Source organism: Microtus pennsylvanicus, chromosome 21, assembly GCF_037038515.1.
Source record: "Microtus pennsylvanicus isolate mMicPen1 chromosome 21, mMicPen1.hap1, whole genome shotgun sequence".
Lineage (NCBI taxonomy): Eukaryota > Metazoa > Chordata > Mammalia > Rodentia > Cricetidae > Microtus > Microtus pennsylvanicus.
Window position 1 is genome coordinate 32,449,055 of NC_134599.1, and position 16,538 is coordinate 32,465,592.

Genomic DNA, 16,538 nt, shown 5'->3' on the forward strand with positions numbered 1-16,538 from the left:
CGATGAATAAAAAGATCTATCTAGTTTCAGTTTAGGCTCTCAGAAACAACACAGACAGATATGTAATGAGCAAGGAAACTGTCAATACCAAACTTGAGACAAAACCCCTCAGCCCACATGGAGAAGGCAGGACAAGCCTTTGCTCTTAACACGCATTCAGACACATTGCTTTCCCCGCTTTGTCTTTATACTTTGCTTTTTAAAGAGTGTTGGGGGGGGTCGAAAATGATGAAGGCATTTTCTAATTTTGCTATAGTACAATCTGAGTGTGTATAGTAAACTGGTATGAGGCTGCTATTTCCACACACAAGGACTACTGTCACACTGTCTTCCCCACTGCTTCCGACTGGGAGGCACCTGCCAGCACCTTCCATCTCACAGCTGTATAGGTGAGCAGGAAATGGCCAGCCCCAGGCTTCAGAAGTAAAAAAATACAGTCCCTCCTAAAACTAGGGTGTTCTTATTTATCAGTGAACTATACAATTCTGAACTTTTTGCCTTTAGAAAGGAGCCTTGAAAACCCTGCTTCATTGTAAATCATGGCACCTTTGTAAACGCGGTACTTAAAAGAAAAAGATATTTTACTAAGTCAGAGTTTCTTAAGGGTGTTGAAAGATATTTTCGTGGGTCTTCAAAAGCCCCTTTCCCTTTGAAAGGGCAAGTGAGTGCACGGGGCCCAGAAGAGCCTGTACAGAGAGAGGTAGCAGGCGCAATTCTGTCCAATGCCCTCCTCCTCTTCTCCTAGAACCATGGCTCTGCCTGAATAGAATAGCAGATGGAGACCCTGGAGCAGGCCCCTGGACTCTCAGCCCAAGCACTCTGTTATGTATTATGCTGTGAAAACACCACTGCTTTAGGGGCGATTATTTGTTTTAAGAGACTACACATTAAAAAAGAGAGCGTGAGATATGTTTCTAAGACACCGCTCACAACATAGACAAAAAGTGCACTCTGACAACCAGGGACTCCCGGAGAGACACTTTCTTACACATGCCGACAGTTCTCACAGAAGAAAGCCTTTCACCACGTACTGATAAAAGCCCTACACTCTGCCCATTACACAAATGCTATGTCACCCTAGATGAGATTACTACGGTATCTAGATTAAGATTTTTAAACTGTGCTAAGAAAGTGAAATGCAGAGGGGCTCACCATGATGAGCTGACACGGTGGGAAACAAGCATGTGTTAAGCCAAGTCGGCTGTACCCCGCACCAGTCCTGTTTACAGTGCATCTTCTGGCACCCCACTGAGTCATTTGAATTTTTGTCATTTGGGGTGAAGACTAAATTACAGGTTAATTTCAAACCCGAAAGTAGATGTTGCAGGCTAGATTACTGTCATACGAAGGAAATGCTATAGTGCTACCACATATACTACAGTATATATAATCAGTGTTTTCCCTAGCTTCAGACACAGGCTCATGTATTCTCTTTCTACAATGCCCTTCATGAAAAACTATGAACACATCTCTAAGAGGAAAACTAACACAATCATGTTTTTAAACAGCAAGATCTGCTTTTTCAAATTGACACCCAAACCAGAACAGCACTGTCTCAACTGTATTTCCCCTACATTAGGTCAAAACTATCAATAAATGAATGAATGAATGTACTGTCAATCAAAGCGACACGTTAATAGTCCTCAGTCTCTAAATATATGCTTCCGAAGATAATACATGTCCAGAACAACAACAGAAAAGACAAGAATAAAAAAATGGAAATAATTCATATATTTTAGTCATTTTAAACACCAACGTTATCACTCCTAAGGCTGCCGACAGGATAAATTCAATCTACAAAACACTCCTTATAAATTGGACAGAACTGAAGTAAATGACTAGCTGGCTCCTTGCTATCTGTGTTTTGTGCATGCACCTTGTGGGTGGTGGTGTTCTTAAAGAATAAAGGTTTGCATCCCTCATGTCCTTTGCCTCATCCAGATGTTTTCTGGAAGAGCCTGGAAACAGGTGATGGAAATGAAAACTTGTACATCTGTAGGACTCCAGATTTTGACCTTCAACTGAAGAGAGCTGTCCCACTGACCCATGTGGGTCCTTTGGGTTCCCAGCTCACTTTAATCTTTGCTTGGTCACTTGTCATGTATGTGTGTTACTCCGACACCACCAATGCTAAGTAGAATGAAAACTAAGACTAGCAAAATAAGGGAAGAAAATGCAGCTGGGCACATTACCAGCCAGCAGACTGCCAGGATCTGCGACCTAGAGTTCTCTATGATCCCTTTATACACTTGGTAGACCAGAATAACTGCAAAATGTAGTTAGGAACAATAGTCCTTTGGAAAAAAACTTCTATTATGTCAACTCTATATTCAAAAGTTGACTCAGTTGCTTCTGAGTCTATTGTCGCTAGGGTTTTGTATATAACTGTAAAGTCTATCCACAGAAACCAAATTCCAGCCACTGTTTCCACAAACCGTATCTCTCTCTCACATACATACATACACCCACACAATCTACTACATGATACACTATTATTTCTAAGACAAAAATGTATTTGCACTACCTTTAAAAACCAGAAACCCTGTTGAAAATATATATTGAGGATCATATAAAATAATTCTCATAATTGAAATTATATGTTAAGAAAAAAAGCAGTCAATTTTGAAAAGCAGTATTTTGATTGATGAAAATTTAGAAGTGTTACCAAATCATGTGAAATAAAGATAAAACTAGAGAAAAGATGACTCTGTCATTCTAAATTTTAAGGACACATACACATTCCTAATAGAGTAACCTAGTAAGTATTCTGAAAGCATCAAAGAGTTGCAGTTATTAACCAGAGAGGCCCATTCAATACTCATTTTAGAGTCTGTATTTCAATTTTTATAGAAACTATGACCATAATATAAATTATATATTTGCCTGAGTGCACAAAACCGAAAAGCACTTGTGATGCTTGCTCACATGGCAAATCTAATGTTGCCCATTATTTTAGTCTCTAATAGCAAGCGAAAGTGTGCTGTATCAACGACAGAAGAACATACACCACATCAGGTGCAAGCCTGTGCTCCACATTCCTAGGAAGCACTCGCCCATCCCAGAAACGTCTCTGTGAGGTTCCGGGAGACAATATCTCACTGACAGCCTTTCATGAATGCCGTCATACATGTGTTCCACACAACGCTGACTGTCTCCTCTAGGAGACCTGTACACCACCGTCTATTCTCATCTGTAGCTTTCGACTCAGTCTCCTTACACAACTGTAGGAAATAACTTTTGAATCCAAGGTAGATACATAATTTAAGTAACAAAAAATACAACCAATATTGGTTTCTAACTGGAATAAAGTACTTCACCACTACGCATAAAATATTAGTGAAACAGCAATTTATTGAAGGGCTTACTGATTAAACAACCCTCAAATCAGAAATCACCAGAAACAAGAAGATCAAGGTGAGGTGGGTGTCATGTCAAAAAGAAACAAACAGCCCAAAACGAACTGTGTTTAGGAAGGGGCGAGGAGGAACACGGCTCTGTCCAGAAGAGCAGCACCTTGCAAGAGCCAACGGGGTTTCTTTTTGTTTTTCCCTGTTCATCATCTATAAATGAGAAATCTTCAAGGAGACTGGTGTTGCAATTACAACTAATCCTCCCCAAAAATTAACTGTGTTGAAGGCTTTGTAATTTCCCTAGGTACAATTTAGCTGTCACTTACTTTAAAATTTACTCAAACATGTGCTCGGAGCAGCACTAACTTCACATGTCAAGTGCTTTCCAGCCAATTGAGTCTAAACTGGAAGTCGGTGTTAAACAACTGAGTGATTAGACAAGATAGCTCATTTCCCTGCTCTTTTGTTCGGAGTAAAATGCCACATTTACATTATCAGGCTCAACAGGATTTTCTGACAGAGGGAGAAAAAACCCTCACTGCACACTGTCCATAAGAAGCACATGAAGCCTGTCATTTACCAATCATCCTTCACAAAGCAATAGCCATGAATGTAACTTAATTACGACCCAATGATCCTTGACGAAAAGTCATCTTATCACTGTCCTGTCCCCTCGGGCAAATGAAACACTTTTTGTCCTTTGGCACTGATGATGCTAAATTCTTAATTGCAATAATGGAGTAAAAGAGCCAAACCTCCTTAATTTCCTTTCAACATATGAAGAGTTTTACTCTGGAAGGCAAGCATTCCCACATATAATAAAAATATCCAGTACAAATGAAGACGCTCAAATTGAAGGGGAGTGTTTACCACAGAATAACCAGCATTTACAAGTATGCCTCTCATTTATGTAACATATATATAGCCAGGTTACACTGTTTCAAAAATCTAAATTTTAAAAGTTCACCTTATGGAAATTAGGACATTTATGAAAAACTCAATATTAATTTAGCAACAGTTCTGGGAAAAGAAATGAACAACATCCGTGCATCTCTAAATTATAGGCATAAATCAGCACACACAAAAATTCCTTAATGGGAAGCAGAAATTATAGCGCTTTGATCATCTGTACCTAATGCAATTCAGTTACGCAGCCTCGGCTCCTTTCCACATGGAACAAAACCCCATGGATCACAGGGGACATGCGAATCTCAAACAGCATCGCACACTTTTAACTCCGTTCTCTTTAACAGCATGAAGACTATTCAAAAGCTATCTACACTCATTTTAAACAAGTCCTTTCTGCTTTAATAACAGAAGAACCCTGCCATCTCCCCGAACCAATTAGGAGTTGAGTAAGATAGATAAAATTTATAACAAAACAAAATATTTAAAAGAACATTTCAACTGGACTACATGTTAAAAAAGGGATTAAAGACTAGCAATAGGAAGCACACAAAAATTGAACTCTCTTTCCTGTTCAATGTTAAGTATTATTTCATGGGTAGTCTAAAAGCAGGACATTTACCAAATTCTTTACAATTATGGAAACCTATGACCATTGTGCTTTCCCTCGTCAAATACATATGAACAAAATGCACTCTTTCCAAACCCACAGTATATAAGTATGTAAGGAACACAATCTAACAGTATTACTTCCTCTGTGTTTTATCCAAATACTGAAAAATCAGCTCAGAATGAAAGCCGACAGAACCTTAAAGACTTGCTTTACAACTCTAATATGAAATAGATATCCCCTTTCGTCTTTTGCAGTAACATGCTGAAAATAAATGACAATGGAGATTTTTTTAAATGATGCCCTGAAACTGTTTCCATAATTTTATCCCAAGTTTAAATAAATATGACTCATTTTGCAGATCAGCTCATAACCTGCTGGAGTCAATAATGTGATATTACTGAAAAGTCAAATGTTATTAAATCAAATCAAATACTTGTGCCCGTTTGGGTAGCCTGGTGTAGTTAATCCTGGTACTTGTCATGATTCTGAATTAATTAGCTAGCTTCTATCAGTCAGACAAAACATAATTGAATAAAAATTTCCAAGTCAGTGTTTTATCTCAGTGTTTACTAATGAAATGCTACCAGAGGGGTGGTCTGGTTTTTTTTTTTGAAGGGGGGGGGGCTAATTTTTTTTGGTAGTTTTATAAATACAAAGTTTCCTTTGTTTCATTTTTATTATTCCCATAAATCTAGGGCAGGCAACATAATGTTTTTAGTATGACAGAACAAACAGAAAGACCCTGTCATGGAGCCCTCTCTGTAAAAACAAAAAGACAAGAAAGCAGAATAACAGGAAAACAAAAGAAAGCTCTCTCAAGTGGTAACTTCTGTAAATATCTACATACAACGACACCCTTTAAAAAGGTACTGACTTAGATTTCCTCAGCCCAGCTAACAAAGACAGCCAATGTGAGGGGAGACAAATATCACAGAGCTGCTAAACTCCAGGTTAGCACTGCCCACGCTATGTCCACTGCCCCTGGCTCAGAGCCTCATCTGCAGGCCTCTTTTGGAAACCTTTCATGTCTCTGTCTTCAAAGTTCTCCTGTTTGTAACATACTCTTCTGCCATGACCTTGTTTTCTTTGTTAGTTACTTGGTTTTGCCCAGTAGTGTAGGAGGGCCTAATTCTTCTGGGCACTGGGCCCATTTCTTTCAAATCCCTGCATAGAGTTCCATATGCAATTTGCAGAGATGGGCTTTTTAAACAATCAAAAAATTCCACTAGGAAGAATATTAATTATAGGATTTCTATTTAAAGTTGGCTGTGAGTATGAGAACTCAGTAACACAGCAATTGTCTGAGTCACTATTTCTTGAAAAGAACGTAATGCTGAGACTGTGAAGGTGAACATTTGTACGAACATCTAACTTGGTAGCTGTTTATGATTGGATAGTTAAGCAATTGTTTTGTGTATGCATAATCCAAATGTACAAATATACATTTCCTAATAGAAAGCTAGCTAGAATATTTTTAATTCTTATTTTAAATCCAACACTATCAGTCATATACACAGTCACTATCCTACCTAATAAAACCAACACTACCAGAAATTAAGAGAGACAATGACAACAATTAAAATATAAAGTCAGTTTGTCTGGCACTGATAGACGCCACCACAGGAAAATCGGGAAACCCTAATTACAAAAGAAGCAAATTATAAACAACATTCACCATGGAATAGAAGATAAACAGGTAAAATGTACGGAACTAAAACAAATCTAAAAGAAAAAGAAGGTAAGGGGTGCTAAATTAATCTTACAACAATTTTTTCTCACTAAAAACCACTGATTTAAGACTCACTGTACAAACAACAGCTTAACTTGGGCACCAACAAGGGCATTCATTGCAAAGGGGAAATTTTCAACTTCAGAAAAATCTTACCTTACCAACAAAACTGATTTTCCCATAAAGAGAAATATTTTTCAAATAACTATATTGGTACATGTGGTTGAATATCAAAGAGGAAGAACACATCAAGAGATCTCTGTTTATTACCTGGGTAATAATCATAGGGTATAAGAAGAAAAATCCAGAGGATCCCTATTTCTTATATTCATTAATAACCAGCACTTATTAGATCCAAAACTTAGAGGAAACGTTGTATTTATGTATTTCTTTCTTTAGACACAGGGCTCTCAATGTGTAGACCAAGCTGGCCTACACACTAAACTCACAGAAATGCCATTCTCTGCCTCCCATGTGCTAGGATTAAAGGTATGTGCCACTGACTTGTTTTTAGGTTTTGGAGTTTGGGTGTTACTCTGTAGCTAAGGATGGCCTAAGAACTGAATATATAGCCCAGACCGGAGTCAACTTCCTATAAGCCTCCAGCCTCAACTGCCAGAGTGCTGGAATTATAGGTTCTGCCACCACATGCCCAACCAAAGATACAATTTCATGTAATACCATTACAACTTCCTTAATAAACAGTCACCAGAGACCTCCACAGACAGGTAAGCCAGCCAAGTCCCAGGCTGCTGGTATCTGAAGGGATGCCTAGCCTACACTTATCCACCAGCAAATGACACTCAAGGCTCCCACGGCACCAGAGCACTTGCGGAGCATAATCCCAAAACAATTAGGCTCACTCTTGTAATTCCAACATCCAAAATTCAATCCACTTACTTTTCCAGGTGCACAGTGACCAATGGAACGCTTATGTTGGTGGATGGCTTTGCTAACCCAAGAGTCACGATGGCTTCATGCAAACGTTTTACTGTTTCAATTTCACCTCTTAAAGCTGCGCCATTTAGGATGTGGAAAAAGGACGTGACTGTTGCATCTTTGATAAGTACATCCTTCTCTTTCATCTCCTTTAGAATGTTAATAGCATCTACAATGAAATAACACAAAAGACCCTTAGGTAATTTCATGTAGGGAAACAAACTGCTATTAAAACAGCATTTCAAGCCCGGCAGGAATGTAAATTCTAGTGTATAATGCCGATTTCAAGTTAATTACTACTTGCATTTCTAAACGAGACTACAATTATAAATGCACAATAGCATGGTTTTATCATTTCCCTGCAACTTTGACTACAAATTATAGATAGGGACTAGGTGCCCGCTCTGCACCACAGAGCCCTGCATGGTCTGCCCTGGAGCTGGAAGATCCTTCTAAATGGATGCTTTTATCGTTTGGAGCTAACATCTGCTAAATCACACCATTGTTTCTTCAGCAGATGGCTTGTCAGGAGGCCAGATAATAAAGATGTGTTTACACTGTATATACAGCCAGACTAATGGTCTGATACCGATAGGGCCTGTTTGCTATGTCGATACTAATTAGCCAAGCAGAGCCAATGAAAGCTTTCCAAAAGACTGCATGTTAATACATTAGATTCATTAAGCTTCATTAGGAAGGCAGAAACAAACATTTTATGATATGAAATAAGTGCATTTTTATAATGCTTGTTCTTAATTATTACACTGACAAAATGTTTACAAAAAATGATTTAAAAAAAAAAACAAGCCAATTTGTGTTAGGCTTCGTAGGAAAAATGTCAATATTCAAATCAAGTAATTTCCCCTTCTGTTTCTTCCAAAAATCGAAGAGAGGAAAGAAATGTAAAGAGGAAGTTCCAATATAAAGCTGATAGGAAGACTGGATTAAGTGCAATTCATTATATTATTAAGCTTAGCAATTTTTTAAAATGGAAATTAGAGCATGCAAATCATCCATGTAATCAAATTTGCTTTTTCAACTAAAGTATACATTTTGTTAATGTTACAAAGGGTTAAGACAAAACTGCACAGTTCAGATTCTTATCTACCAGGTTGTGTTTACGGGCTTTATATTCAGCCTTCAGATCTCTTTAAGCAAAAACAAAGCCATTAGTGCAGGCATATAAGTAAATTGTGCCATAAGTCATGATCTTCAAACGCAATCCAAACAGCAATGCTAATAAAAACTAGCTGCAGAAATGCAAAAGGCACTGAGCTGTGCAAATGTAAATGACAAGCTTGCCAATCCATTAAAACTAATGGCCTCCACTGTCCATGCAGCTCTGGTTGGATTCACATGCAAATTTGTATGCAAAGTGTTCAAGCTCTTTGTAGGACATGATACACCATTAATATCAATTCACGTGTTATTCCAGTGGCAAAGATTGGCACCGCATATTTCCTCTATGTCCGCAGGCTTACCTTGGAGCTTGCCGTGCTTTCCCAATACTTTCACAAGGCCTATATACTTGGCAGTGTCAAGAACAGCAGAAGGATCTAAGCGGTCACTATAAAATAAGTCACAGTTACATTAAGTCAAGTAACTGAAAAAGGATAGTCATATTCATTTTATTACTGTCCGAAGCTAATCAGACAGCTTGAAACTGTTATGATTCTGGCTCTGACATATAACTTGTTTGAAACCATGTGTCAATCCAAAATCAATTACAGACAGGTGACTGCAGAAGTAAGCACGCAGAGCCACATACGCTGCCTCACTGCACAGGGAGACACTGAAGACACACTTTGCCTTCACCGCCCTGTTCATGACTCCAGCTTTCACTGCACACATTCAAATACCTAACATGACTTGTTTCCGTATTATAAATCTTTAAGTAAGGAAAACAAATGATTCTTGAAAACCAACAGAATCTTGTGTACATATATAGAAAGGGAAAGATATTACAGCTTTTAAGAATGTTCCCAACACCAGTCCTTGGCTTGGAGAGCTAGAAGGTTTTACTGAACTGAAGAGACACACTGAAGAAAGAACGACACAATTAGCTAAAGAGACTTTCTAGCACAAAATTTAAAAAACAACAAACAAACAAAAAAACACTGATAATAAAAAAATTACTAAAAATTACTTATGTCAGTAATACTCAGTCCATCAAGGGCATTTTAGATACTGGCTGACTTGCTTCAGTGCCAGGGTACTTACAATTCTTGTTTCAAGTTCAATGCATCTTCTGCATTATCATGTCGACAGCACAAATTTATTAAAGATGCATAACCACCAATAACCATATCTGATTCGTATTTTGCTTTCACTTCAAGGGCTTTTTGCATATTCTAAAATAAAAGGATTTCGTGAAAAAGAAGGAAATAATACAAAGGCAAAAATAGTATCTTTTTTATTGTGGTGTTCAGAGTTTAAGAAAAGCTAACAGTACTTTAAAAATAAATGGTTTCTCAAGTCCGCCTTAATAGTCTAATTTCCAGACTTGGAAATACACATAACTGAAAAGTTCCTCAGAGTAGTTCAGTATACAAGTGATGTGACAAAATCTGTTTTAGAATGTGACAGAGCCATGATGCCATCTCATAGTTAGTCACAGTGTTTCTTTCCATAAATAACAGGCATAATAATAACATTGAACAAGAAACTTTAAAAAGTGCAGTGATACCCTACAAACTGCAGATATACTAACATGAACACAAAGTACAGCTGCATGCCTGCTGGAGAAGGCAAGGGACCCTTTATCTCAGAAAGCTTTTTCCTAGCAGGAAAATGGAATTTCAATCCCTGCATTAACAACCTCGGTATATTTGACTTGCAAATGACTACTGCATGTATCAGTTGCTTGACAATCTAGATATGAGACCGGAGCCATGGCTTGAAAGGACATTTGGCATGTATGATAAACCTATCACGGCTGTTACTATCATTCACTTTGCAGATTATCATAAACAAACTACAGCAGCCCACAAACATGCCATTCAAGGAGTCGCTGAAATTAGTTAACCTTTCATTTAATTGCTCTGTTCTCAGCATGACACATAATAATAAAGTGTAAAAATCATAAACATTATATTAGGTTGGACTTCTGTGGTCTATGTGGACTATTTCACCCTACGAGCATGAGGTGTTCCTGTTACCTCCTCTGCGCAGAGCACCAGGATGAGCTGCTTGAGGACATCTCCTACAGGCTTATTTTCAGCTTTTAGTTTTTCAAGTGTTGATTCCAAATCAGATGAGGCCAGTTGATGAGACTACATGGGAAAAGCAAGTTTACTATGAAAAGAAAATACAGCCCTCATCATTCTCCCCTCTAAGCTGGCTTTCTGAACTGTCAGAAATGCTGCAAGGATGTTAATCTTGGAGTCTGCAGATGGAACAGACTCCAGGGGCTTATGACTCCCAAGATTATATGCAAATGCAAGCATCATAGACCTGTCTGTTGGTTTTTCTGAGATGGGGGACAGTTTTACCAACTCAGAGGTATACAAGACAACTTTACAGGGACATTATTTGGAATGTTCAATTAGATGCAGTTAAACACACTGGGCGGAGGTGGCGCACGCCTTTAATCCCAGCACTAGGGAGGCAGAGGCAGGCGGATCTCTGTGAGTTTGAGGCCAGCATGGTCTACAAAAACTACTTCCTGGACAGGCTCCAACACTACAGAGAAACCTTGTCTGGAAAAAGAAAAACAAAAAACAAACAAAACACACTTACTTTTCGAGAATCTACTTTCTCACTGTCAATCAGCACCTTAACATCCTAAAATTGGAACCAAATTTTTACAGAATTAGAAAACACAATATAAAAAACTGTTAGTGAATGTCAAAGGTAAATTCTAAAAGCCCCACCCCATTTTAATGTTGAAAAAATTCTATTTATACTGCATTACTCATTGTAATTACTTTAGATGTTTCCTTTACTGTGTAAACAGTTTCTACTAACAATCAATAAAAGCTTTATTTTTACTGTTGTTATTGGGAAAAAATTGTGTCATTCCAAATTAAATTTAAATGAGATTTTTAATTACATGTAGATGAAGCATTTAACAAAGTTGGCTGTTTACACTCACACACCTTGATCAATTCAGGGACATGGTAGTTATCCAGCAAATTGCGAATGCCTTTGTAGATGTTTTCAGGAACTTTAACACCCTGTGAGAAAGAAATTGGGGGGGGGGAGGGGGGGCAGGCAAAGAAAACACTGAGTTTTAGACAAACTGAAATTTGTCTAAGAGAAATTATCTCAGACATAATTTAAGTCTCTAACTCTTGCATGTCATTGAGAAGTGGTCTGGTTGTACTTAAAAGCAGCAATTTCAAATCTAATAGATACATGTCAGGCAGAACAGGCATTATATAGCAAAAATGAAATGGTACCATCTCCTTCAGCTGATGGAAGTATTGTCTCAAATGCTCCTCCTTGGCCTGTACCTCTGAGTCACTCATGCTGTCAATCAAGTTATAAAGAAAATAGCCAACAGCTTCTGTAGAAAAAAAACAAGGGAAAGCATTCTACTGAAATTACCGAGACTGTCATGTTATCAAGATTAATTTATAAGAAATCATTTTGGTGTGAGATGTCACCCTGATGAGAGGCTCTGAAATGGCAACAATGATCACTGAAGCATAGAGATTATGTGGATTGGGAGCACATATCTAGCTGGTGAGTGAAAGGAATATTAATTATTTTCAGACCGAGTGACAGCTTTTCAGAACAGAATCTTATTTCAAACTATTTTCTCCACACTCTGTGACAGAAGTGGTCCTGCCCAAGGCCTCACCTCTCTCCTGTCCAAAGCACAGGTAGTGAGTGTAAATAGATGTCTTCACATATTTCTATACTAATTTTTTGTGGACAATATTTTGAAAATAAGAAATGACCGATAAATACTGAGCAGAGAAAGTTACATTACTATTAATGAGCAGACACAGTAATCCCATGGAGAGCTGCCTATTAGCCAATGAAAATCCAAGATTAACAAAGATGTTTAGTAACAACAGTCATTTTCTTATGCATTCAAGCATAAAATTCATAGGGCCATGTGTTAATGCCTCCAAGAGGAGGTTTGAACTTTCAAGAAGGGGACTTTCTTATATATAGTCCTGACTCATTAAATGCCTGAATTACGTCTTTTAGGTAATAAGTTATATTTAAGTCAAAAATCTAAGACCTTTACCTACTTTGCGCATAAAGTTAACTACACCCACAAAATGCTTAAATCATAAACACTGAGACTCACTGGCTTCTAGACCTAGGTCCACAGAGGCTATCAGAACACCTCAAAGGCTTCACAGTCTGTCTTCAAAAATAATAAAACTATATGCACTTTAGAGATCTCAAAATGTAGTTATTGATACAGATTATTAGAATCAAGTGTTTTCAAATGTTACTTTCAAAATCAGAGTGTTTACTGCTGTGATCCTTCTGGCCCATCATTACACAGAAGAATGGGTTTGTGGGTAAGTTACGGTCATCTAAATAGAAACGCTACCTGTTGGTCCTGGAGGGTCCTGGCCGTAACGTCCATTCTTGTACAACAGTTCTGTTATCTGGTAAGACAGAAAATCCATGCATCACAGCAAGAGGAGCAAACAAAAACAAATACATTTATTATTTTTAGAAGACAACCCTGCTGTTTAAAAACAAATGACCTCTGTGTCATAGCAACCCCACCTACCCACCACAGAGGTTATTCGTTTTAAACAGCAGGTTTGTCTTCTAAAAATAATAAAAAACATATGAAGGAAAACTGCAGCATTTTATGAAACAGCACAAAGAAAGGCTCTAAAGTGATTCTTCATGTTGAATTTAAACTCTCAAAGCTAGTTCCGAGAACCAGAAAAATCTCCCAGGACTGTAAAGCATCATTTCTCATTAGTGTTCAGAGCCCACTCAAGCTGGAGCAAATGCCCCCTTTTGAATAAAATACTAGGAAAATAATAAGTAATATGTGCTGTACCAGAAAATAGTATGTTCTTTTTATTTCTCAGTGACATTTTTTCAATCACTTAAATGAGTTTTTAAAATGAGCCAAAGATTCAAATGTGTTTGAATTCAGATTCTTATCAATTCAATTCAAAGATATTAAAATTATACACAAGTTTATTTCTTAGCATTAATTCTATGACAAATTTTTAACTTAAAAATCCAAGTATACACTTTATAATCAAAATTAATATACACCTATAATACTGCCTTCTAACCATGAACAGCATTTGACCCCATAAATCCTTAGGCTGAAGACAGAGCAGAAGCATACAGTAGCTGTCCAAAATGATAAGGGTCAGAACTACCATGTGCAGTCTACAGCTGAGCTTATCCCAGCATACATAATTAGCGTTAATCAAAGTCAAATGTCAGTCACCTGGATCATTTGTTGGCTAATACGGGAAAGAACAAGACTGATCATATGCCACCATGAAACACTTCACTTAATGGCCGTCCAAACAAAGGGAAGGTAAGATTAAAAAGAAAAACAGCATTTTATAGGCTGTCTATCAAGCAACACACATAAATTTTACAGAGACTGTAGCTGCAGAAAACATGCAGACAGTTATAGTATTTAGTAAATGTGAACAGACACATTTAATGAACAAACCAGTGAATGTCTCCATGGGCTATATATATAACCCAACTGTATACTAAAATCAAGCACAAAGTCTGAATGGCAGCTGTAGTAATACTAGATACTAGAGAACTGGATGAAACTGTATTTTTAAAAAAAGTGGGCCTGATTTGCCTAGCATATGTAAGGCTCTGGATTCCACCTTGGCACCAAACATACAAAACACAACAAATTTAAACTGTGGACTTTAGTGTGTATTCTGATCTTGGGCTGATATTTTTCATGCATTCATTAACTGTCCTTCTGCCATAAAGAGCAGCTGACTTCTTTACAAAGCAGTGGGTTGGTCTATGTACCATTTGCATACAGGAATACATAATTACAGATACACATGGATGTATCAAGAAACTGGGCTAGAGATGATCTCAACGAACAAACACTCGGGAAATGTGAGGCACCACCAAAAAAATTTATTATGCCTATATATAAGATCAAATGTCATCACAATAAGTTCTGAAGTTTTGTTTTGAAAGATGAAAATCTTAGTAAGAATTTAAGATTAAGTCAGGCTACTTGAATAACATTTTCCTGCTGTTTTAGAACTACCAATATCAAGATTTTTAATCCATTAGCTTGTAATAATGTACCAGATGTGTGAAGCTATTAAAACTTGCTCTCAAAGGCTTTTCAAGCATCACATTATGGTTTGCAGTATTAGGAATACTTACCTTGCTCCAAAGATCTATATTCTTAGACCTGCAGAGGGCAGCAAAGGATTAAAAATAAGCTCAAAGGTCCCAAAACCATTTTAAGTCAAAATGCATCAGTAATTACATTATGTAATACATAAAAAAAAAATCAACGCTTTATCAAGTAAATAAATGTCAAATTGAACTACTTAAGAAAAGCAACTTAAAAATTTTAAAAATTAACAATGGTTTGGATACGGACCATTAAAAAGCCACGTCTGCGTGCTGGGGTGCAAGTCTGAAGGGCAAGCTTATTTGCAGGTGCCCCCCAAGTCTGAGCTACCTGTAAAGGGGAAACAGCAACTCAGATAGAGATAGGGGCCATCCTGACAGAGTAGCAAGACTAGCATCACTGCTGGGTGCTAAGGGATAACTGTCCTTTGGATGTAACTCCCTGAAAAGGCATTAATCCAGCAGGGAACACACAACCTGAAGCTTATGGGGAAACCACTAATCACTAAGAAGTACACATTTTGTAAAAAAAAAAAAAAAAAAAATGCTAATATCATAAAAGACAAAGTTATTCCAGAATAGAGAAAATTTAAAAGAAATGGCAATATCTATCCCTGAACTGAACTGTGTACAAAAGGGTATAAAGAATAAAAAAGGACACACATTTTAAAATGGAAACATAAATTATGTTAGCTAAAAATAGCCCAGCAATGTCTAAATTCCTAAATTTGTTAACTGTGCTGAGGTTACATTACGGCTGTCCTTTTAGAGTACATACTAAAATATGGAATGGTAGAGGATCATAATAGTAATTAAGCTAAAATAATTCTGAAAAATCCATTTCTCATATACATATATGTGTGTATATATGTATGTCACACAGAGGCAGTAAAAATGAGACAAAATGCTAAATGTTGGAGTATAATATATTTGGATCTTTTGTATTATAAAATCTGAAATCAATTCAATGAAAGAAAGAAAAACTATAATACAAATATGGTCTTTTTAAATGAGACACAATTTTCAAAAAAGGTCAACAAATGAGTGCTGGCTTCCCATCACTGCTGAGTTTCAGGCTCACGTGTCCAGAAGCTGGACATATCCAGTGCAAAATGAACAAGACAGTGCTTCTGTGGTTCCACTGTTTACAATGCCAAGAACGTCTGTTTGCAGAAAGGTGTTCAAGAATAGCCTCTACTAAACTTGAATAAAGAAGAAAAACATCGATGTGGACAAACAAAGAACCTCCAGGATGAAGGTCACAGGAGCAGTCTGGGAAGGGGCAGACTGCTGTGCACAGCACACAATGAGTCTACACCACAGGTCACCAGCACTAGGCACCTACACATCTTTTTAGCGTAAGGTACTGATGCATCTAATTACTGGTCAATCATGAATAGTAGAAAACTTCCTTCCCTGCCCACGCCCTGCACTTAAAGTTGATGACAACATCTATGGAAGCATTTTCTTAAATGTCTGAGGAAGGCCGTAGTGAGCCTATATTTGGTCACAGGTTCTCCAAATATACTGAACCCTATGCTTCTCAGGACTAACCTTTGACCTTTCCTACTGACTTCCCTGGAAATGCCTTTAGAAAAGCTGAAGCCTGAGTCTCCAGGGAGACTATTGCTTTGCCCTTAAGGCCAGGCTTCTGTGTAGTCATTCAAAATTACGTATTATTGAGAATACACAAACGTGGCACAATTATAGA

General features: G+C 37.5%; 1 protein-coding gene across 1 annotated transcript in view; it reads right to left on the reverse strand.

The window, feature by feature from the left end:
* The window catches only part of Lrpprc (leucine rich pentatricopeptide repeat containing), an 83,122-nt gene that overhangs the window by 35,057 nt on the left and 31,527 nt on the right, over nt 1-16,538 (reverse strand). The window contains exons 15-23 of the mRNA XM_075955752.1: nt 14,855-14,882; nt 13,053-13,110; nt 11,938-12,044; nt 11,635-11,712; nt 11,276-11,320; nt 10,696-10,809; nt 9,758-9,888; nt 9,019-9,104; nt 7,499-7,706 (exon numbers count right to left, since the gene is read on the reverse strand). Coding sequence (XP_075811867.1) covers nt 7,499-7,706; nt 9,019-9,104; nt 9,758-9,888; nt 10,696-10,809; nt 11,276-11,320; nt 11,635-11,712; nt 11,938-12,044; nt 13,053-13,110; nt 14,855-14,882 — 855 coding nt within the window. The remainder of the gene's footprint in view (nt 1-7,498; nt 7,707-9,018; nt 9,105-9,757; nt 9,889-10,695; nt 10,810-11,275; nt 11,321-11,634; nt 11,713-11,937; nt 12,045-13,052; nt 13,111-14,854; nt 14,883-16,538) is intronic.